Raw genomic sequence first — 21,887 nt, 5'->3', positions numbered from 1 at the left:
CTTTTCGAAATTGCTGAAACGGCAAAGTTTAGTAACTACTGTTGAGAGTTGCGCTTCATGTATATTTCGTTTAATGAGTGTTGTTACTCCTCAATTACCGTGAAATGTGAGAAACTTGTTGGTACTTACTATAAGTAAGTTTAAAGTTGCCTCTGTAAGCCCAACGAATACGACCAAAATAGTGCACTGTGCACGGGGGGAAGAAGAATCATTTGGTGATAATTCAAATCGTATTATATCTGTTTGTCCGCGTGGCACAGCATCTTCATTTTCATAATGGATCGGCAGACTTGAAGCGCTGCAAGTTAATCCGTAACAACTCCAGCAATCAACTACTATATTGTACTGTACAGAAAGCAACTGTTTTTCGCGGTTCTTGGTATTAATTTTAAACTTGAAAGTTCATTTTGTAGGTCGTTAAACATGTTCTTTATTAACCTCTCCAACCATGGAAGCCAACAAAGTGAACTCAGAAATGGGGACAAACACGCAAACCAAGCAAAAGAAACAGCAACTGAATGAACGTTATGACTCTAAAAGGGCGCAAGGGGTTATGTCAAAGCAAAAGCAATTACTTGGAGACGATTTTGAAATGTATACTACTATGGTCACCGATTTTTTGATTGGACAGGCAAACAGAAATGAACTGAACAAATATCTTAAGAAATTCCTAAAAAACCCCAAATTTGGTATGTAAAACTCCGTTTCCGTGGTTTTAGAACCTTTCAGAGGCAGTTCTAAAATGTTGAATAAGACGGCATGATTATGCTAATATAAACTGCTTTTAGTAAAACTACACAACACTCTCATACTCGAAATTCTTAAAAGCCTGCGGAATCGGACCGAAAAAATAAAGACAGACGTTGTTTGGGTTAAAAGAAAGAAATCTGACGCGTTCCTGCTAACCCATAATCGTTTTGTCGCTTTCGATAACAAACAAGCTCTTACGTTGAAGAAAATAATCCTTTCTTTTAATGCTAAGGACAGAGCACGGATAAAGGCTGCAATTGAAGTAAGAGAGTTTTGATTGAAAACTCCATTGTCATATCTCTACTAACACAACACACAGGACAACCGTAATATTACTCCGCTCCCTTCTATTCCTTCAGAGTCATGGGTTGCCAAACTACCAAAGATTCCGGTTTCTCAGGATAAATTAAATTCAGGCATGTCGTTCTCTCGTTAGTAATAGTCCCTTCTAACTGTTTCATAGTATTTGTAAACGATATAAAAGCCGGGTACGTTGCACCTCTGTCATCGGAAACCCTCGAACTTCCGGACCAGGATGTTTTAAAAACAAGGATAACTGCAATTGCCCTTGAAAACGGGCTGCTTGGAGGTATTCAAAAAGATGTGCCCGCAATCATCCTCGCAGGGCTTGAAAGTCATCTCAAAAACTTGTTTGCAAAATGTCTGTCGATTGTAAATAAGAACTTGCGGCAAACATCAGAAGACGAAGCACCACGCATTGGAATTCATGACATAAACCTGGCTTGGCAAGTTGAACCACACGCACTTATTGAACCATTTATGCACCCACGCCGCTTGCAGTGCCTAGTCAACAAACGGAATGCCACCGACGAAGCAAAAATCATTGAGGAGGTACCGGTGCATTCCCCTAGCTCGTCTCAAAGTGAACGTTGGCAAGTCGCAAAGGTTCTTGACGAAGTGCTGTCAGTAAAAATGCCGTAGTCTTAATACGTTAACACTTTACACGAATCTACCAAATATGTGTATGCGAATGATTTCATTAGCAGTCTAGATGTGAACAAAAAAGTCTGTCTAATTCTGTTTTATACGCAAGTCTGTATTGACATCAATGCCTGCGTAGGGAGTTAGCTCCCGACGAACACTTGGATCTTCAGAGGGACGCGTATTTGTGGTGCGTATCTCAAGTTCACCAATTTCAGTCTCAACGACCTCTTCCATAGGAACTTGTTTTTCGGAGAATGTGCTCTTGGTGTTCTTTTCACTGTGATGTTCATCCGAAATGTGCATTTCCAGAGCGGCGTTTTCGAAAAACTTACGGTCCTCAGGATCCTCCCAGAACCGGCGATCACCCTTCAACAAACGTTGAACCCAAGGAGGCAAAATACCACCCTCCACTCTCCAAGTCCATGGTTCTTTCTGGTCAGCGTCAGCAGGTGTGAGCTTTCCGAAAGAGACCTTTCCGACAACCCAAGTCAGAGTATTCAGAACGATGTACGTAACGATACCGCAAATAAGTCCGTAGGCAATGGAATACGTAAAAGGCATCAAAGCAATCGTAAGAAAAGCGGGGATAGAATCACCCATATAACCCCAGTTGACAAGGGCAGCACTCTTCATCATCATACTGCCGACAATAACAAGAGTGGAACCCGTGGCCCAGACGGGGATAGAAGCAAAGATGGGCGAGAAGAAAATGGAAATGAAAAAGCAGGCACCTACAGTGATACCGGTCAGACCAGTACGACCGCCCTCGGAAATACCGGAACCAGATTCAATAAAGGCGGTAACGGGAGAGCATCCAAAAAGCGAACCAACGGAAATACTTAAGGCATCGGTCATATACGCCAAGGCAGATCCTTCAAAATCTTGAGTACGATCATCAACGAGACCCGCATAGCGAGCCATGGCATACAAAGTACCGGTCATATCCATAATGTCGACGTACAAGAAGGTGATTAAGGCGATGCCAAACTGTCCACCCGACACATGCCAATCTTGTGCCGCAAGAATGTCCTTAATTTTTCTGAAGCTAACAACCTGCTTGAAATACTCGAAGTTAGAATCGCCTGTTGCTGTATGCGGGAACATTGTTACGCTCGTGTTCCTTGGCCAACTGATAATCGTCACCAAACCAATACCACAAAGAACGGCACCCTTGAAATGATACATCATCAAAACAGCGGTCAGAACACCACCAGCAAAGATACCAAGCCACATGGTAGGTGATTCCAACGTATGACCATTACATGAATAATCACTGGTCAGGTACTCAGAAGGACATCCTCCAAGACCAATAATGTCTGAATCAGAATGTGCAAGAACACCAAGACCAGCGCTAGGCGAAAGACCAATAATGGTTAAGTAGAGACCAATGCCTGCACCAGTAGCGAATTTGAGTGACGCAGGAATCGCTCGCGCAAGCCATTGACGCAGACCAAGAATAGTAAGACCAAAGAAGATGAAACCCTCAACAAACACAGCCAACAAGGCTTCGCGGTAAGAAACACGACCAGTACCATTGGTACCGACAACCTGATACGCAAAATACGCGTTCAGACCCATACCGGGAGCCATACCAACTGGCAGATTCGCAAACAAACCCATACAGACAGAAGCGATACAGGAAACGACAGCTGTCGCAGTGACAATGTCACGGTGGATGCTGCTCCGACAGAGCTCATAGGCAGCATCATTTTTACACGTAGGGTCCTCGGCGTTTGTACAGACACACGTACCACCCGTAGAACTCAAAATGGACGCGTTCACAGCCAGAATGTAGGCCATTGCACAGAACGTAGTTAATCCAGCACGGATTTCAACAGAGAAGCGCGAGCCCTTACGCTCACGAGGGTGGCCGCAACCTTCCAAACGAAACCATCGTCCGACGGGGGAGCGAGCGACACGCAGATCAAGCTCTTCAAAAAAATTCGAAAACCGAGAAGCCATATTTACAACAAAGCAACGAAAAGAAACCAGAAAGCCACGGATCACAACCAAATGTGATTTTATAACAAGAAAACTCTTTGTTTCAATGGTAATCCAGTTACCACAAAATACAATTAACACGCGTTCGAGTAAGCAACGAGACGCGTTACAAACCGTTTACCAATAATACCAAAAAAAACCCAAATAAAAAAGAAATTAGAAAAGAAGCCAGAACAGCAGAAAACTAAGGCAATTTCACAGAGGAGTGCCCAAGCTATTCAAGTTGACGCTGCCGCTAATTAGATGTCGTGGCCGAAAGAAGCCAAGAAAGCGCCCAGGCAGCAGATTTGCGTCCAAGGAGTAAACTATTACAGAACTGTACAATGAGCGGCTTCTTCGGCAACCACTATATACACAAGTACTGGCAGTGTTCAAGCACAACGATAATGGGAGACGACAAGAACAATAGCTTGGGGTGGCGATTGCCACGCATATTATACTTTTGGTCACATTCAGTGGACAAAAGATATGAATAGCATTTCTTCTCCGAACCAATCAAGCGCTGGCTCGGATTATCAGTAAGCGAAACATTGACCAATCACAGGTTTTCGCTTAAAAAGTAACGCTTTCTCATGAACATAAGGGGGAATTATCGACGATATGGTACCAGCCAATCGATAACAAGACATCAAGATAAACAATGCTGATAACCTGGGGCATGCAGCATAGTGGAGCAGGGGTGGGTGGGGGACTGCGGGGGATGAATTAGTGTCTTTTAACGAGAGATGCGATAAACGCAATAGAACGATGTCGATGCAGCTCGTTATTCACCTTTCTTGACGCATGATGCCAACGTCAGTGATGCACTTGCTTTAAATAATGGCGCGAAACTGCAACGGAAGAGCGTTCGGCAGGGAACACTCCTCGCATCTCAGCTACCACAAGGACAAAGAATTGGCTGATTTATTGTCAAAAATGGCATGACTTTGAACGAACCACAGTATCTATAAGGGGACCCATGTCCAGCTGCCTCGTTGCTGTATTTCACAAAGGCGGGGAGGTTTTCGGTGGCAGTGGAGTCGAGAGCGGGGTTATCGCTTTTAAATTGTGTAAGCTGAGAGGGTGTTGTAGCGGTTTCTTTGATTTGGACGGAGCTTAAGTTGAGTTGTTAAGGCCGTCTTTAAATGGTTAACTCCAGCATGTGAGGCATGCTTTGTTTGAACATAGGGATCGATCGTAGCAGCGATTGCAGGCCGGCTGGATGAAGGTTCGGCAATTTGGTCGATGTTTTCGGCACCAATAAGCATCAAAGCGGATCTACTTCTCCTGAAACCTAATTTTTTAAATCTCTGATGAGTCGTTTTAAGTGGCTCGTGCGGAACACGTGGAATCGTGAGGAGGGGGTAAGCTTTGCGAGGGGAAAATGTCATGTGTGTGTTGCTCGCAGAAGCGAGACCGATTTTCACACCAACGGAGTTTTTTCCGCCGTTAAATGGAGTGTGTGTTTGCCATTCTTTTTCTCGATTTGTCCGTGAATCCCCTCACGCGCTTTCCTTTCTCGTACTCCTCGATTTGCCAACATCGGCCTTGCAAGGAGTTACGTAATGCACCCTGCGGGTGTCCAAAAAAAATCGCCAGTTTTTGAGTAACCGAGATTCGGATGGACGAATCAGCGTCGTCGAGCGCGGCATGACTTCAATGCCGACAGGAATTAGCCGCAGGGTTGCACACCATAAATGCTCACCACCACGCAGAATCCGTGCACGTAAGACAACGCAGAACGGTAGAATTGGTCGTCTGCTGCTTGTTGGAGCAATTTGTGTGACGCTTGGAGTTTATTTTTGCGGCATTAACGGGTCGCACGTCTCTGTGTCGCATTTAAGAAGATTATTGTAATTCTTATCTAACAGTTGCTCTCGCCGTTTTGCGTGAAAACCCGTCAAACGGAAGATCCGCAAAAGTTACGAGAGTTGTAATTTTTATTTTCTTCTTTGTCGATTAATTAGCGTGGTTTCTGTTTTCACGTGTTTTTATTGTATTTTACTAGTTGTTCAAATGGGGTCCTATTTGGAGTTAATAACATCGGTTAACGATGTTACCATTTCGCTGGCTGCACCAGTAATCGCTTACTGGGTTGCTTCAGGGTTTTTTGGATTTATTTCGTGGTTGAACTTGCCGTTTTTTGAGAAATATCGCCTCCATACGCCAGAGGAGATCGCAAAGCGCAACCGTATTGCTCACAGTAAAGTGATCCGAGCTGTTTTGTTCCAACAGTTTTGCGAGGTTGCCGTGGGTTTGGCACTCGCGTATTTTGATGGTTCGTCCAAGACGAAGAGTAATGCAGAACTGGACCTTTTGCGCTACACCCTCTTCTTTGAAAATCATGCGCCAATGCTATTGACTATTGTCCCCTTCCTTCCACGGCTCGCGTATTACGCGCTTGTTCCTGGCCTGCAATTCTTTGTGGCTTTTTTTATCATCGACACCTGGCAGTACTTTTGGCATCGTTACTTGCACAGCAACAAGGCCCTGTACAATATGATCCATGCCCACCACCATCGTCTGTATGTCCCTTACGCCACGGGTGCGCTGTACAATCATCCCTTCGAGGGTCTTATTCTTGACACCTTTGGCGCGGGTGTTGCCTATTTGGTAGCTGGCTTGACCCCTCGTCAGTCCATCATCTTTTTCACCCTTTCCACGCTAAAGACTGTTGATGATCATTGTGGTTATGTTTTCCCTTGGGATCCGCTTCAAATTGTATTCACGAATAATGCCAGATATCACGATCTTCACCATCAGCCGTACGGTTTCCTCAAAAACTATAGCCAGCCCTACTTTACCTTCTGGGACCATGTCCTTGGAACTTACATGGCTCCCATTGGCAATCTGTCGATGGAGGAGCGTAAAAAGCTTACTGAGCGCAATGGCAAGAAAGCCAATTAACCACTCTGACCGTATCGAGAGAATTGTTTCATTGACCGCAAAAAGAAACACGGAATTGGTAAGGTTAATGACTGGTTTGTTGCTACACACACATAGCTTTCCAGCTTCCCACCCGTGTGCTTGACGCGAATAACTCGCAAACGTACGAACGTGCTGGTACCAGTTTCTCGTTTCTCCCCCGGCGATACGCCCGAGCACATTTTCTTTCCTCTTTCTTCCTGCTCTTGTCTTCTGCCGAACTTTGCAGTAGGCCACACACTTTAGTGTGTGGGCATTTTCATTTTTCGTTCTCCTTTTTGTTTGTTTCCTATTTCTACTTTTTACCCTTTCAACGACGACTAACCATCTTGCTTTGGTTGGTTGCGTTGATGCTAAGCGTGTGCTTGTCTACGTTCAAGACACGACTTCTGTTATGTTTACTGTTGTGTACGATTCTCCGTTTTCCTCAACACGTTTGTCAAATGTACTTCGTACGAAACAAGAGCAAGAGTGTCTGACACATTGTGTGTTGAACACGTGCAATTGGAGCCCACTACAACGCCCTTCACTGGCGCTTGTTCTATTTACTGTACTACCTAATGTAACTAGCTAATTTCCCTTAATGTAATGAATACTTGGTATCAGTTAAAGGCTTGAAGAGCACTTTTGAGGACTGTTGCGCAGTTCGCTAAAATAATTAACATATTATAACGAATTGTAGCGCGTCAAGAATGGAATTGTGCACGTAAACCGTAGGGCTTTTCGCCCTTAGACTTGACCTCAGCAAAACACGCACTGAATTGCTCTCATTCTTGCTGACTGACGCGTCGCATTCATTCTTCTAGTGCATATCATAGCAGGGATTGTTCAGAGAAAGGTCGGTCTAAGCTGTCGAGTTCACCGTGAAGCAGACTTCCTGGGTTGTCGCGTAAACAGAGCCGTCCTGTCTTATTGAAACGCGTATTTTTTTTGAATGCATGCGTTGCCTTCAAGCATTTTTTAGAAAGAGGATACCCTGGACTAGGCAGTTTAAGATGTTTCAACGTGCTCAGCGTGAAAGTTTAACAAATGCATCAACATCTGCTACTGCCTCGACTAAAAATTTACAAAATGTTGGAACTCTTGGCATAAAAAGGTCAGTACTGGGTGAGAACTTGACAATTCAAAACGACCAAAAAACCCTCTCGCGCTCAGATGGGACCCCATTCGCGGATCCTCTTCCCTCTTCGTCTCCTCCGGTTAAGGTTGATGCATCTCGCAGTAAACTGTTACAACAACTAGATGACGCGTCGGCATTTGTACAGTCTTCACCCTTTTCCGCTCCCCAATCCAATGGCTTCTCGCAATTCTCATCTCCTTCGCAGGTGATGGATGGCGTCTTTATCGACGAAGCTGATTTCGATGATGACCTTACCAATGAGATTGAAAGTGAGGGAAATATTCTTCCATGGTCATCATCTCCTGTAGAGCACTCCAAACTGACTGGCCGCTCTCTGAAGCAAAGTGTGAGCTCGGCACCGTTTATGCCTTCCATTTCCGAAACACGAGAACATACCTATACCAAAACCGACGGTTCACCAACACCTTCCCCTTCAAAGCCTCCTCTAAAGCGTCATCGCACATTGCCATGGTCTGTCGATCCTTTCCGTTATGGTGAGCCAGCACCCTTATTGCAACAAGCAAAAACTGAAAACAAACCGCCTGTCGGCGTGAAGCCTTCTTCTATTTCGAGACTTCCGAATTTGGCAACACGGAAGTTGAATGGAAGAGAAGATAAATTGACGCTAAAAAAGTCTTCAAGTATGTCTCGTTTACTAGACAGAAAAAGGAAAACTAAAGAAGACGTTTCCGCATTATTTAAGGCCTCTGAGGATGCCAAGGACAAGACTACGGTTCCTGAGATATTTTTATCTGAAGAGCAACGAAGGGTTTTGGAAATGGTCGTGGACAAACGACACAGTGTATTTTTTACCGGTTCTGCTGGTACAGGAAAATCGGTTCTTCTACGAAAAATTATAAAGACTTTAAAGACTCGTTTTCATAGCGATCCTGATCGTGTAGCTGTTACTGCGTCCACGGGATTAGCTGCTTGCAACATCGGTGGTGTCACTTTGCATTCTTTCGCAGGAATTGGACTTGGTAAAGACAGCGCTGTAGACTTGGTGAAGAAGATTCGAAAAAACAAAAAGTGCATGCAACGCTGGTTGCGGACTCGAGTCCTCGTTATTGATGAAGGTTTGTTAGGCTGTTAATTGCGAAATTGCTGACAGAATTTTTAGTGTCTATGGTTGATGCGGAGCTACTGGATAAGCTTGAAGAGATTGCTCGTATTCTTCGTAACAACGGACGACCATTTGGAGGCATACAACTCGTTCTCACAGGCGATTTCTTCCAGCTTCCACCCGTGCCAGACAGTGGCAAGGAAGCTCGGTTCTGCTTTGAGTCGAAAACATGGGAGTCTGCATTAGATTACACGATCTGTCTTACCCATGTCTTCAGACAAAAAGATGAAGGCTTCGTCAAAATTTTGAATGAGCTGCGTCTCGGGAAACTCTCGAGGGAGTCCATTCAAAAATTCCATTCACTTAGTAGAAATATTCGTTATGAAGATGGACTTCTTCCCACTGAATTGTTCCCTACTCGATCCGAGGTGGAACGTTCTAATTCCATGCGAATGCAGCAAATTTCTGAGGATCCTGTTGTTTATAATGCCATTGACGGTGGAACTATTCGTGACAGAGCTATTCGTGAAAAGCTGCTGCAAAACTGTATGGCACCTCAAACACTCGTTCTTAAGGTAAATGCTCAGGTCATGTTGATTAAAAATATAGATGAACAACTTGTCAATGGTTCGCTTGGTAAGGTTATTGGCTTTGTTGACGAAGAAACCTATCAAGCTGAAAAACGAGATGCTGATATTCACGGCCGCAATCCTTTTGACTACGAGACACTTGATCCCTTGTCAGATGATACCCCCGATATATTATATCGGAAACGTAAGCTGAAAACGCTTATGAGTACCTCAACCCGTGCACAAAAATGGCCTTTAGTTAGGTTTTCACTTGTAGGCGGGGACGAGCGCGTCTTGGTTTTACAAAGAGAGACCTGGAACATTGAACTTCCGGATGGTGAGGTACAAGCTTCTCGCACTCAGATACCACTTATTTTAGCCTATGCCATATCCATTCACAAGGCGCAAGGTCAAACGCTCGAGCGCGTAAAGGTGGATCTTGGAAAAGTTTTTGAAAAGGGGCAAGCTTATGTTGCTCTTTCTCGTGCAACTTCGGAGCATGGTCTTCAAATTCTTAACTTTTCACCTTCAAAAGTTATGGCTCACCCAAAGGTCGTTGAGTTTTACAAGAAGCTCGATTCTTTAGACGGCGCTCCGATTGCCAATACCAACAAACTTGGTAACGCGAAAATATTTCAAGGAAAGAGGAGTTAATAAACTCTCCGATTTCTTTTTTTCAAAGAAAATACGCATGCTTAAGGGGAATTTATGTTCATATTTGCATTTCCAATAACGATACTTTAATTAATTACGATAGGGAGTTAAATTATATATCCGGGTTGACAGCTCAAGTATGCCAATACAGACTTGGGATAGCTATAACGAGAGCAAATGTAAATATAGTAAATGTATGTGCGGTTAATGAGTTTTTTTGAACGGAAACTGAAAAGATTATGGATAAATATTGCAGTTTTTGTATGGGACTATGATAAGCAAGTATAAAAATGATTCACCCTAAAAGGCAGCACTAGCGAGCGGTGGATATGAGAATATTAATTGATCAAATCAAGTGTCTCAAGCTCCATGTAGACCGTAGTATTATACTCTTGTCTACAAACACGCAATGACTCTTAAGTAATTAAAAACGATACTGCCTACTTAAATTAATTCGTTGAGAAAGTATCCCTCAGAAAAACATTAAAACAATAATTATTCAAACAAAATTTGCCAAAATCTAAACAACGTGGGTGCGGAATGGTAATTCGTCAACTTTGCATACCTGATGCATTCAAACAATATGCGATTTTAAACGATTAAAACCTGTTGACACTCAGTCTGAAAATGTTGCTCCCTTAACTATAATAATACACTTGCGTTTTCATACTCAGCCAACTTCTCTTTCGTATACTGTTTGTTTGTAACAAAAGTATAACAATCATCAGTCAACGAACAAAATAGCATTTGAAATGAAACAATGATGTCTCGTGGTATTCTTTATTGCCCAGAAAAAACCACCTGATGAAGTTTTTTTGACTGATTAGTGAAATGTTTGTGACTAGAGAAGTCTGGCGGAAATCGCCATCAACTCGCCTCAACAAAATAAAACCTCTAGCAATACAACCAACTTTTCAAAAGAAAGCCACCTCTTTTGCCATGGACCAGAATCATCACCAAAAATTAAGCAGAGAAACTGCTAATGTAAACGAACTGGATGAGTTAGATGGTATGAGTTCCTGAATATTTCGAATTTCTCCTGAAATCTGCAAAACGTTATAAAACAGCAAGTTTTGCCGATTTCATCACGAACATCATAAACGTGCTAACAAATTGATAGACATTTTGGATGAAATTCCTCAACAGGAACTGAAAAATAAGCAGGAGAAGACGAGTGAAAAGAAACAGACAGACGACGGAACGAACAATGCGATGGCCAATCTCCTGGAAAAAATTCAGAACCTCGACACTCTTTCTGCCGGCACTAATGGTGCCATTCCAAACATGAATGCATTCAAAGACGAAGATCTCTTTGAAAAAATGTTCGGCGCCAACCCTAGCTCCGGTGCAGGAGATGTTGGCGTTGATTACAATGCATTAGAAACAATGCTTGACTCCCTAATGTCTCAGGTTACAAGCAAACAAGTGTTGTACGAGCCGTTGAAAGACTTGGCAAACAGATACCCAGAATGCTTGCAAAACATGAGCGAGAAGGACAAGAGTAAGTATGAGTCTCAGTGCAAACACATCCAGGAGTGTCTGAATTTGTTTGAGGACCCGAATTACGACGAAATAAAAGACCGCCAAAAAGTGTGTGATCTTGTGGAAAAGATTCAGGAATTGCCATTGCCGGAACAATTGATGAAATCGTCTATTCCACCATCATGTCCTCTGCAATGAAAGAACACTCAACAGAATCTTCGAGTGTGTATATATATACCTTTTTCTTTTCTCTCTATATTGCCTGTAACGTTTAGCACATCAAAGATACTCGGTAATGCACTTCGTATTTATTTGCTCCAATTCCACAAGGCATGCATCACAAATAAATAAATTAGATAAAACGTAACAGATTAATGAAGTCGTAGAAATCTTTTCTTACAACGTCATTCTCAGCTGGATTCAAATTCCTCCAGTAAGTGGTCTAAATCGTCGACGTTAACGCTGTGCCGTTCAGCATCGCCTTCAAGCTTAGTTTTCCACTCTAGGTATGCAGCCTCATCCAAAACACGACTCATTTCCGTCGTTCCACCGCGGTTTTGCTCAATAACACTTTTCCGCTTTTGTTCTTGGACGCTGTTAGCAGTAAAACGCGTCGATTTTCTCAAGCGTTCCCAAGGGTTTGGTTTCTTGCTCAATGCGCGCTCATTTCCACGAGGAATCATCGTGCTTTCTAAAAGATTGTGTTGTTCAATGTTATAACAATGTTATGGTTCTTGGATGAATTCGACGCGTGCTTGGACTTCATAAAGCAACGCGTTAAGCATATTACCATAGCAACCTTAATGAAAAACGCCACGCGTCAGTAAATAATGCGATAACAGAAAACGGCAATTCATTAAATAGTAGTAGACAAGTCTACAATTGAATTCGTAAAACTATACAAGAGATGGGAGGACGACAAATGATTCGACTTTCACTTATTGGCAACAGCAACAGACAGCAGGATCATCAAAAAATTGAGGTGCAGTCGTTTCGTCTGGGGGACAAGCATGACTTGGTTTCGCACGGATGCTGTTCAGCACAAGATTAAACTCGCCAGATTGTTTTCCGAAAAACGATCGGATCATAATACTAAATTGTACAATATGTGAATTGTCCAATGAAGGAGCACCCTCCACTGGACGTCCCATATACGTGGGTTTGAACGCGTGGAAAGGAGCATAAACAGTTTGTCCTTCCTTCGTGCAGTGGGCTTCAAAGTCAAACTCGTAAACAAGAGTTGCTTTGTGGTCGTCGGAGTCCGTAGCCAGGTCAGTTTTTATGTTGAAAGTGTACTTGAACCCGTCACCTCTCGCAATATCCAACTCAATGCCCTCAAATTCACGAAGGTCCCATACGCGGTCGGTGAAAACAGTTTTCTGAGAAGCAAATCCAGCCCCACCGAGTTTCTTAATGTCCAAGTTTCCCCAGAAACGCGCAATTGAGTTGTTGTCACCGTCCTTTTGGGCAGATAGATGACTTACTGACGCGCCGCCTCGGACGCGATCGTCGGCTGCGACAAAGTCCTCTGTGTGCCAGTTCTCTGGCTGTCCAAAAAGCACGAGCATCTCGATTATGTATTTAATGTTAGGAAGGTTTAGTAGGCTGTAACAGGGCTCGTAGAACGGGTTTGGGAGAGGTTAACTGCTGTGACAATTGCCGTGGCAAAGATAGGTGGTTCTTACGTCACACATGATTTCATCCCTCGTCTAATTTAACCTTAAGTAAGCGAATCTGGCTCAGGTCGATAGAGTGGAAAGCGGAGCTCTAGTATTAGAAAGTGGTTGGGAGGATATGCGCTTCGGTGTTGTATTCCAAGAGATAAATGAGCGAGAATTGCAGCCGTTGCATGCAGATTATGAGGAGAAGGTTTGTAAGCGTTGGGGAAAACGAGTGAATTGGACGAGACGTGAAGTACATGCGCTCATTCGACGTTCCGCTATGACTTGAGTGCATCCAACCGACCACGAATATCCAGTATATCACTTTCCTGTAATTCGTCTTTCGCGACAGGTTCTTCGACAGGTTTAGGAATGGAGGGAAGATCGAGTATGGGTTCAGGAGCAGACACTTGTTGAGGAGTGACACTCACAGAAGGAGTAGCAGACTTGACAGCCTCAGGCATATACTGAGCGATAATTTGCCGTACCTCTTCATCTTCCTCATCAATCTCATCAAGCAAGTCTTCTTCATCAGCAGCCGGTGATAAAACATCATCCACCATTTCTTCCAACACACCGGCTTTCGTCATCTCCATAGACAAAGACTGCATAAGCGACGACAGTTGCGGTAACCGGCTTAGTGATGAAACACTGTGCATAATTTTGGAACTGGACTGCATGGCTCCTTGGATCTTTATATTTGCCATTTGCTCGTTCAACTGTAAGCCCAAACTGTTTAACAAAGCTTTAGACTCCGCCAAGCGTCGTTGATGACGCTTCAAACGGACAACCTCCTTAGCAAGCACGCGAACATTGTGAACATCGTTTTTTCTCGCCAGTAGTTTTATCTGGCGTTCTGCCTTGTCTTTACTAGTTTTTAACGCGTAGTTCTGACGATCCAGCGCACGTTGCTCTTTTCGAAGCGTGCTTTGCCATTTTCTATTTTGTTCTTGAAGAGAAGGTTTGAAAAAGAACGATTTAATGGTTTCCATGTTTCTGCGCCAAAAGCGTTCCAAGTAAAATAAAATGGATAATTGTACACACTACGCGTAAAGTTACCTCATACACGCATTCGATTCTTCAAACAATTGCACCAATTCTGTTCAATTGTGAACTTCACAAAAAAGTCAATAAAGATGGCCGCCTATAACAGAAATTACTCGTTCAAAATGCCTTGGAATGAAAATAGATGTCTTCCTCTAACAATTCACCTTATAAACACGCGCCAAACTACGTGAATAGACGAATTCCCGTATTTTACCTGAGCTTGGTTGTTGTGGTGAGGTTTTTCTAGAATTTACTCCAAGGTGCAGGTGATGTCATTAGAGTAAGTGTATATATATATGAGCGTGTGAGGCAACGCGTGTGCCAAGGAACTCCCCCTTTCCCATTTACGACTGCTACAAGGAGAAGAGCACTACACGCGCCATTATTTCGTTTATTAAAGCTCATTCGTTTTATTCGTTCATTTAGTCTTCATACCATCGTTAGCTATGAGCACTGTTCAAATTCCCGAGGGTAAGGATAGACTCAGAAGAGTTACAGGTCTTTGCGTGTCTTTGTCAGTTGCTAACTTTCTTGCGTAGTCCTCTGGGCACAACGTTCCAACGCTGAGGAACAAGACAAAAATGTCATCTACCTTACTGTTATGATTCCTGATTCCGTTTCTCCTTCTATTGATGTGGAGAACGACAAATTGAAAGTTGAGGCAAAATCTGCCAACTCTACACATTACGCCGTGGAAATTCCCTTCTTCAAAGAGATCATTCCCGAAAAAAGCAAGTACCATGTCACTGGACGTTGCATTTACTTCGTTTTGTACAAAAAGGACGCTGCCGCGGAGTTCTGGCCTCGTCTCACTAAAGAAAAAGCTCGTCTGCACTGGTTGAAGACTGACTTTGACCGTTGGGTAGACGAGGATGAGCAGGAGGAAGTCGCAGAGCCCGCAAATCCTTTCGGTGCTGGCATGCCTGATTTCAGCAATATGGACTTCAGTCAGTTTGCTAAGGGAGAGGATGACTCTGATGACAGCAGCGAGCCTGAGCTTGAAGAGGAGGACAAAACGCCTGAGAGCAAGTGAGGTAAATGAAATGCATGCTTTTTAATGACCAATTAGTGGTGTGTGAAGGTTCGTTTCCTGTGAATTGGACAGGTGTGTGTATGTGTATGTATGCATGTTTGTACAGGTCTTTATTGTAGCAAGTACGGTTTCTATGTTTCTTTTATGACCTTTTTCCACATGTTATAGCCCTCATCGATTGTTAGGATGTCACATTTTGGCTAGTTTTCAATGTTGGACGCGACTGCGTACCTCTGACTGCGAACCAACCTTGGTTTTTGTCCATTCTGAATTCATTACCTCGGAACACTTCCTTTTCTGCTGATTTATTGAGAACAAACTTTTATTTGCAATCGTTTACTCGTTCGTCCGACCGAATGTAAAGTTTTCTGTCGTTTTCATCGTTTTTAGTCAATCCTTCGTAAAACATGGTACTGCAGTCCTTTTCTGACATATACGCTCTTTTCCATCTGTCCTTGAAACTAGAATGGCAAAATGTCCTGCTGTTAGCTGTTCTGCTGCTCGTAAATGTTTATCTTCTGGCCAGCTTTTTTAACAAAGCTTTCACGTTGGATTCTGGCAACTATGAACATTTTAGTCCATCAGGGGATCGGAAGTTAAATGCATTTCTTCTTTACATTGTGTCTTTGTGTACGTGTCTGTTTCTAACGAGCTTTACTCAACCTTTTGCTTGGACGAGACTGTTAGTCTTCGCTCAATATGAGATACTCATTGTCTACAGCTTACGCCTGCTTTCCTCCAAATTGAATTGGCAGCTGTTCTATTCGGGTGTTTTTCTATCTTGGGCTGTCGCGATTCCAGTAGTTTATGAGTACGCTAAATCTTCAAGCTTTGTCGGGGTGTCGCTCACAACCGCTTTGACAAAGATTCGTCTTTTGCAATGTCTGTATATCATGAGCACGATTGCTCAATGCTTCATCCCACTTTCCTTTCCGCGATCGCACCGCTCCTCTTTGAAAGAGTCTTTTAAACATTCCATAAATCCAGAGGAGACATGCAGTTACCTCTCTAAATACTGTACATACAGTTGGCTTGACGGCATTATCTGGAAGTCTTTCTTGTCAATTCTTCATTTTCGCGACATTCCACCGTTGTCGTTATCCAACACAACAAAGCTTTGGCGTGACAAATTTGCGGCTGTTTCCTCAAATAACATTCTGACCAGAATTCTTTTCACTTTGAGAAAAACTATTATAGAAATGCTGTTTCTTGCTGTCTTGGTCAGTCTCTCACTATTCATTACGCCATACGGTATGAAGCAGCTACTTCAATACTTTCAATCTGGACGGGTGGACAAAGGTACGAGCCCATTATTTTGGACTTTTGTTTTGCTTTTCGGACCGTGTATTGCCTCAGCTTGCAAGGAGTATTATGTGCATGTTTCAAGGCGTTATATGCTAAGAATTAAGGCCGTTTTGTCACAAGAAATTTATGAAAAGGTATTGACCAGAAAGCTCCCACAAACAGACCACGTGGAACAAAAGCGTAATCCAGACAGTGTGTACAATTTATTATCCGTTGATGTTGACCATGTGGCCAATTCGCGTGAATTTATCGGACTCTCCGTACGTGCTCCTTTGGACATTACATTGTCGCTGGTTTTTCTTTACAATCTTTTAGGATGGAGCACTTTTGCCGGGGCTTCACTTGCCTTTCTCTCAGCGTTCCTTCCTCTCGTAATTGCGGGCAAAATATCTAATCTTACAAGTACGCTTGGGCAGGCTAGTGATGAACGAGTCCAATGCGCGGCAGAATTGCTGAAGACATATCGGATATCGAAGTACTTTGCTTGGGAGAATGCAGCTGTCGCAAAACTTGATAGCAAACGGAACGCGGAGTTAAAACATTTACGCAGACTGTCGGTTTTTGACATTATGTTCAGCTGCCTGATGAAGATATTTCCTTTATTGAGCATGTATGTAACATTTTTTGTGTTCACAAAAATTCAACGTCGCACCCTTACTCCCGCTATTGCTTTTACATCCATCTCATTATTTTCCGTTTTGAGAAATCAATCTATCTCTGTTGCAGCTGCGTTAAGACAAAGCATTCAATTTTCTGTTTCATTACGAAGAATTAGTGCCTTTTTGGATGAACCAACACAAATTCGAGACGAGATGGTGTCTTCAGGCGACTCAGTGTTTGAGTTGAGGAATGCTTCTGTTTCCTGGCTCGCTAATCCAAAGGAAGACGATTTCCAACTGTCCAATCTTTCTTTTACTATTCCTCCGAAAAGCACTTGTCTGGTTGTTGGAAATTCCGGTGCGGGGAAAACGACCTTGCTTCTGTCATTTCTTGGTGAAACTTTTATAACAAGTGGCATTTTTAAGACACCGAATCCGAACGTGCAGATTGCCTATGTTCCTCAGATTCCATGGTTATTAAACGACACCATACGCAACAATGTCCTTTTTGGAAATTCATTCAACAAGGAACGATACGATATGGTTCTCCAGAGTTGTGCCTTGCTACCAGATCTGCAGAGTATGCCATATCAGGACATGACTAGCGTTGGGGAGAATGGTTGCAACTTGTCAGGTGGTCAACGCCACAGATTAAGTCTTGCTAGAGCTTTATACAGTTCAGCACCAGTCCTTATTATTGATGACGTGTTCTCTGCTTTGGATGCTAAAACATCTAAATGGATTTTTGATTCCTGCTTTCGTTCTACTTTTCTTCAAGATAGAACAGTTATACTTTCAACTCATAATGTGAAATTATGCCGTGATTCTGTGGATTACTTCCTCGTCGTACGGAACGGCACAGTTCAAATGCTTCGGCCAGAACAGTTCTCGGAAAAGATTAATCTCGAAACGGTAAATGCAAAGAGTACGAGTTGTGATGACGATGTTAAAGAGCCGCGACAGCGCGCATTTCACCAGGGCTTGCCCGAAGAGGAGAAGAGCTTAGAGATTGAAGTGGCTGAGGACGTCAATTCATTGAAGTTGATTTTAAGGTATTTCAGTAAGTTCGGCTCACGATCGTTCATTGCATTTACTGTAATTTCTGTTGCTTTGTCACAGCTTTTAAATGCGGCAATTCAACTTTGGATTACGATGTCGACTGGTTCCTCAGAGAACGACGATTCGACGGGAAAAATCAGCGCAGACAACTTTATGCTTGGGTACGGTATTCTGCTTCTGATGTTATTTGGTGCCGATCTGGTTCAAAGTCTGGCTTTCTTCTTTGGTGGCATGAATGCATCTCAATTACTTCACAAAGAAATGACCAAACGGGTTTTTCATAGCCATATGTATTGGTTCAGTCAGACTCCTCTTGGAAGAATCATTCAACGATTTGCGAAGGACATTATCGCGGTTGATAACCTTTTGTGGTGTTCCCTCGAAGATACTATAAACTGCTTAATGCTTATCATCGTTGGTCTTGGAAGCGTATCCTTTGTCATGCCGGTCTTCTTGTTTTTGGCACTCATCGTTTCTGTCGTCGCCATTACCATTGGCCATATTTACACGAAAGCACAACGACATCTTACCGGACTAGTTGCCGCCAAAACGTCAGTCGTCTTCAATCTCATGAACGAGACTATTGAGGGTCTGGCAGTTATCCGTGCTTTTAAGAAAATGGAGTATTTTGCAAATATGAATATTCTCAAATTGGATAACATGATTGCGGTGCAGTATATATCAATTGCCATTAACCGATGGATCGCCGTCCGTTCAGACGGAATAAGTGGCATCGTGGGTTTTCTCGCCGGCGTGATTGCCCTTATGAGCAAGAATATATCGGCGGAGTATGTCGGTTTCTCACTGAATGGCGCTGTTGGTTTCAGCACTATCATATTGATCTTTGTTCGTGCAAGCAATGAGTTACTAACTCTAACGAACAACTACGAACGGGTTGAAGAGTATACAATGTTACCCATGGAACGGCCGGAGAAGGATGAATTGAAGGCTTCACTTGAGCTTTCGATGGAAAAGCAATGGCCTCCTCATGGAGGAATTCGTTTGAAGAATTACTCTGTGAAGTACTCACCCAATGCAAAAAGCGATGTCTTGCATGGTTTAAACGTTACCATCCAACCCGGTGAGAAGGTTGCTGTTGTTGGCAGAACCGGTAGTGGAAAAAGCACCTTTGCGCTGAGTCTCTTACGATTTACCGTTCGCACTGAGGGAATCTTGACGATTGACGGTGCAGATATTGAAAAAATGGATCTTACCAGGTTACGAAAGGGTATAGCTTTGATACCCCAAGATCCTGTTATGATGGCCGGCACTATTCGTAGCAACCTGGATCCACTAAACGAGTTTGACGATAGTGATTTGTTCTCAGCATTAGATGCAAGCGGCGCTAGTGATATCCTAGCAAATGACTTTCAGTCCCCATCCGAAAAGAAGCTCCGAAGCTCGATAATGGACATGCCTGTGAAGCAATCTGGCCGCAACTTTTCCCAAGGTCAGAGACAAATTCTTGCGCTTGCGAGAGCAATTGTCCGGAAGCCTCGGATTATCATTTTGGATGAATGCACTGCTTCGTTAGACGACAATGCAGATTTACAACTGCAAAAAAATCTGCGAACCGTCTTTCGAAGCGCTACTGTCATATGCATTGCGCATCGTATTTCCACCATATTGGATTATGACAAAGTACTGGTTTTAGGCGAAGGACGTGTTTTAGAATACGACTCTCCACATAACCTACTTTCTCTTAAAAAAGGTACATTCTATGAACTTTGTCTCCAGAGCAATGTTGTTTCAGTAAAGGCTTAAAATTGGCTTGTCACACTCTCTCATTGCCATTTTTTTTCTTTCTCGTTTATTCCGTTTAATACTTCTTTATTGTTTCTTGTTTTTTTTAACCTTTAGAATTCTCATTATTCCATTACGTTCATTCAATAAGCATTTCATACATGAAGCACGATGTAGTTTGTTATGGACAGACAATTAGCAAAAGCTTGACCCGAAGAGAATACTGTGATTGTAAACAGTCGTACTGTTTAATTGTTGAGGCCTGCGCGATTCCCAAGGCCAGGATTAGCCTTAGTAACGGATAACAGCTAAATCAAAAATGCAGCAAACAAACACACTCCAATTCTGCAATCGCCAAAACATCTTTGCATTGGTCTTTCCGTTCATACCCAGCTAATGCTTCTACTACTAATCAACCGTTCGGGGTGACCTCTCCTTTTCTGAAACCCGATTTGATGAACGGACACTAACGATAGAACGATAGACACAATTGCACTGCCCTGTACCGCTCCGTTCTATTACTACCACTGCAGTCCCTATGGGTTACTACTACTGCCTCGATAGGAAATGTTGTCAGCATTAACAAGGCTCCCTGGGATGCTCTGTCTTAAAGGAGCTCCTGGGCGATCGCTTACTAGACAGCGAAAAGTTGCGTCAATAGGATTTGAACTTGAACCCCAAAGGACACTTCAACCACCACGTCTCCAGGGTTTCGTCACCAGAGACCCTTAACTCACGCATATTGCCCACACAGTGCCCCCATGCCCCCACGCCCTGCTCATCCCACGAAGAGCAACCTGGAAGACAGCGCGCTATCTTTCGATAGCAAGTCCCAACGCGTTGCAGCATGCATCTGATAACACACCCCGCTAGCTATTTGATCGCGTGGAAAAACGTGAGCCAATCACACGAGAGGCGGGGAACCTGGGTATGGGGTTTGGCGACCAATGGTTCTTTTTGATCCCAACGAGAATTGTCAGTCTTAGGGTGAGAGGCATCTAGAATATTACGAACTAAAGTCGAACACTCAGAAAGAAGACGAAGTCAATGCACCAACAATCACCCAGACCACGCCCTGACACCCCCTAGAAGAAGAACGTATGTGGCACAGTCCCAACAATGTCATAGCTTCGACAGCAGCAGTAGCTCGAGACGGCCGGCAACAGTGGCTGTAGGAAAAGTCTTAAGGTTTTGGACTGAGGCAAAGAGAATCACCAGCGGAAGCTAACGCGGAGGATCGACATAGACCCTGGACAAGCACTGCACACGTGCCCATGGGAAAGCAAACGTCATTGTCGCTTAGTTGGGTTAAAGCTGCACTACCCAGGGAATGCAATACTTGACACTTTAGCACGTGCAACACATGCCATTCGTACGCGCAGTTTGAATCACATGACCGCTTTGTTGTACCAATGGACGTCCACACGCCTTAACAGCGCATATAGACGCAGGCCATCCCGAGGCGTGATTCTATTTTTAGTTTTAAAGATGTGGAGCAATTTGAGGGTCAATGTGTGGAGGAGGGACAAAGCGGCTGCGCCTGAACACCTAATTTCTTTGATGGGGCAGACGGGAGTAAGACGTTTCGGGAACCTGGAAGCTTTGTTTGGGCTGTGCGGGAACAGGGAAAACGGGTGCATGAAGCGAGCCAAGTCTTACGATCGATGCAGCTCGATTATGCATTGTTACCCATGACCCAATCGCTGGTTTTTGCTGAAACAGTCAGAAGTGACGTCAGACACGGATAGAAGCTTAATTGAATAAATCGCGCGCAACGATCGGGCTTTAATCAACCAACGAATGAAAACGCACAGGCACCAATTAAACTGCGTTCGAAAGCGTATCTATGCATCGGAAGAACGGAGGTTGCGCTTGCCGACACACTAAAATCCGTCGTTGTCCACCTCTTCCCCCTGGTGACGTCAGATTCCCCGCGGGCAACACTTCCCTAA

The 21,887-nt window shown here is 43.6% G+C and overlaps 11 protein-coding genes across 11 annotated transcripts; 6 read left to right on the top strand and 5 right to left on the bottom strand.

The window, feature by feature from the left end:
* Positions 1-2: 2 nt before the first annotated feature.
* SJAG_03776 (SAGA complex subunit Hfi1) lies at positions 3-4,347 on the top strand. Its single transcript, XM_002174870.2, has 4 exons — positions 3-689; positions 789-1,012; positions 1,070-1,166; positions 1,214-4,347. Exons 1-4 carry the CDS (start codon positions 449-451, stop codon positions 1,690-1,692), a joined length of 1,041 nt encoding a protein of 346 aa, XP_002174906.2. The 5' UTR covers positions 3-448; the 3' UTR covers positions 1,693-4,347.
* Positions 1,729-4,125, bottom strand: SJAG_03777 (transmembrane transporter). The gene has a single exon (XM_002174871.2). It carries the CDS (start codon positions 3,655-3,657, stop codon positions 1,783-1,785), a length of 1,875 nt encoding a protein of 624 aa, XP_002174907.2. The 5' UTR covers positions 3,658-4,125; the 3' UTR covers positions 1,729-1,782.
* A 33-nt stretch (positions 4,348-4,380) lies between the features above and the next one.
* On the bottom strand, positions 4,381-5,268 carry SJAG_03778 (hypothetical protein). The gene has a single exon (XM_002174872.2). It carries the CDS (start codon positions 5,064-5,066, stop codon positions 4,737-4,739), a length of 330 nt encoding a protein of 109 aa, XP_002174908.2. The 5' UTR covers positions 5,067-5,268; the 3' UTR covers positions 4,381-4,736.
* A 423-nt stretch (positions 5,269-5,691) lies between these two features.
* On the top strand, positions 5,692-6,582 carry SJAG_05311 (sphingosine hydroxylase; the record flags this gene model as incomplete). The annotated part of the gene is made up of 1 exon (XM_002174873.2): positions 5,692-6,582. The coding sequence occupies one exon, from the start codon at positions 5,692-5,694 to the stop codon at positions 6,580-6,582; it is 891 nt and encodes a 296-aa protein (XP_002174909.2).
* A 705-nt stretch (positions 6,583-7,287) lies between these two features.
* Positions 7,288-10,233, top strand: SJAG_03780 (pif1 helicase Pfh1). Its single transcript, XM_002174874.2, has 2 exons — positions 7,288-8,796; positions 8,841-10,233. The coding sequence occupies exons 1-2, from the start codon at positions 7,539-7,541 to the stop codon at positions 10,004-10,006; spliced, it is 2,424 nt and encodes an 807-aa protein (XP_002174910.2). The 5' UTR covers positions 7,288-7,538; the 3' UTR covers positions 10,007-10,233.
* Positions 10,234-10,452: 219 nt separating this feature from the next.
* On the bottom strand, positions 10,453-12,291 carry SJAG_05312 (hypothetical protein). Its single transcript, XM_002174876.2, has one exon. It carries the CDS (start codon positions 12,169-12,171, stop codon positions 11,899-11,901), a length of 273 nt encoding a protein of 90 aa, XP_002174912.1. The 5' UTR covers positions 12,172-12,291; the 3' UTR covers positions 10,453-11,898.
* SJAG_03781 (Pex19 protein family) lies at positions 10,838-11,918 on the top strand (the record flags this gene model as incomplete). The annotated part of the gene is made up of 2 exons (XM_002174875.2): positions 10,838-11,015; positions 11,127-11,918. The coding sequence occupies 2 exons, from the start codon at positions 10,838-10,840 to the stop codon at positions 11,684-11,686; spliced, it is 738 nt and encodes a 245-aa protein (XP_002174911.2). The 3' UTR covers positions 11,687-11,918.
* A 28-nt stretch (positions 12,292-12,319) lies between the features above and the next one.
* On the bottom strand, positions 12,320-13,152 carry SJAG_03782 (CIA30 family protein). The gene has a single exon (XM_002174877.2). It carries the CDS (start codon positions 13,054-13,056, stop codon positions 12,427-12,429), a length of 630 nt encoding a protein of 209 aa, XP_002174913.1. The 5' UTR covers positions 13,057-13,152; the 3' UTR covers positions 12,320-12,426.
* SJAG_03783 (vacuolar sorting protein Vps24) lies at positions 13,079-14,537 on the bottom strand. The gene has a single exon (XM_002174878.2). The coding sequence runs from the start codon at positions 14,139-14,141 to the stop codon at positions 13,428-13,430; it is 714 nt and encodes a 237-aa protein (XP_002174914.1). The 5' UTR covers positions 14,142-14,537; the 3' UTR covers positions 13,079-13,427.
* Positions 14,475-15,261, top strand: SJAG_03784 (hypothetical protein). Its single transcript, XM_002174879.2, has 2 exons — positions 14,475-14,667; positions 14,736-15,261. The coding sequence occupies exons 1-2, from the start codon at positions 14,643-14,645 to the stop codon at positions 15,227-15,229; spliced, it is 519 nt and encodes a 172-aa protein (XP_002174915.1). The 5' UTR covers positions 14,475-14,642; the 3' UTR covers positions 15,230-15,261.
* A 166-nt stretch (positions 15,262-15,427) lies between these two features.
* SJAG_03785 (ATP-binding cassette transporter abc1) lies at positions 15,428-20,146 on the top strand. Its single transcript, XM_002174880.2, has one exon. It carries the CDS (start codon positions 15,637-15,639, stop codon positions 19,954-19,956), a length of 4,320 nt encoding a protein of 1,439 aa, XP_002174916.1. The 5' UTR covers positions 15,428-15,636; the 3' UTR covers positions 19,957-20,146.
* The last annotated feature ends 1,741 nt before the right edge of the window (positions 20,147-21,887 follow it).

This window comes from Schizosaccharomyces japonicus (genome assembly GCF_000149845.2).
Source record: "Schizosaccharomyces japonicus yFS275 unplaced genomic scaffold supercont5.2, whole genome shotgun sequence".
NCBI lineage: Eukaryota > Fungi > Ascomycota > Schizosaccharomycetes > Schizosaccharomycetales > Schizosaccharomycetaceae > Schizosaccharomyces > Schizosaccharomyces japonicus.
Note: the sequence above shows the minus strand (reverse complement) of the source record. Positions and strands in the feature narration are given on the sequence as shown.

What these genes read in the sequence shown, in the direction of transcription:
- SJAG_03776 (XM_002174870.2), top strand. Translation starts at nt 449, where the DNA reads ATGGAAGCCAACAAAGTGAACTCAGAAATGGGGACAAACACGCAAACC. An exon ending in CCTAAAAAACCCCAAATTTG is followed by an intron (nt 690 to 788) that starts GTATGTAAAACT and finishes AACTGCTTTTAG; the next exon opens with TAAAACTACACAACACTCTC. An exon ending in GGATAAAGGCTGCAATTGAA is followed by an intron (nt 1,013 to 1,069) that starts GTAAGAGAGTTT and finishes CACAACACACAG; the next exon opens with GACAACCGTAATATTACTCC.
- SJAG_03777 (XM_002174871.2), bottom strand. Translation starts at nt 3,657, where the DNA reads ATGGCTTCTCGGTTTTCGAATTTTTTTGAAGAGCTTGATCTGCGTGTC.
- SJAG_03778 (XM_002174872.2), bottom strand. Translation starts at nt 5,066, where the DNA reads ATGACATTTTCCCCTCGCAAAGCTTACCCCCTCCTCACGATTCCACGT.
- SJAG_03780 (XM_002174874.2), top strand. Translation starts at nt 7,539, where the DNA reads ATGCGTTGCCTTCAAGCATTTTTTAGAAAGAGGATACCCTGGACTAGG. An exon ending in AGTCCTCGTTATTGATGAAG is followed by an intron (nt 8,797 to 8,840) that starts GTTTGTTAGGCT and finishes CAGAATTTTTAG; the next exon opens with TGTCTATGGTTGATGCGGAG.
- SJAG_05312 (XM_002174876.2), bottom strand. Translation starts at nt 12,171, where the DNA reads ATGATTCCTCGTGGAAATGAGCGCGCATTGAGCAAGAAACCAAACCCT.
- SJAG_03782 (XM_002174877.2), bottom strand. Translation starts at nt 13,056, where the DNA reads ATGCTCGTGCTTTTTGGACAGCCAGAGAACTGGCACACAGAGGACTTT.
- SJAG_03783 (XM_002174878.2), bottom strand. Translation starts at nt 14,141, where the DNA reads ATGGAAACCATTAAATCGTTCTTTTTCAAACCTTCTCTTCAAGAACAA.
- SJAG_03784 (XM_002174879.2), top strand. Translation starts at nt 14,643, where the DNA reads ATGAGCACTGTTCAAATTCCCGAGG. An exon ending in CACTGTTCAAATTCCCGAGG is followed by an intron (nt 14,668 to 14,735) that starts GTAAGGATAGAC and finishes TTTCTTGCGTAG; the next exon opens with TCCTCTGGGCACAACGTTCC.
- SJAG_03785 (XM_002174880.2), top strand. Translation starts at nt 15,637, where the DNA reads ATGGTACTGCAGTCCTTTTCTGACATATACGCTCTTTTCCATCTGTCC.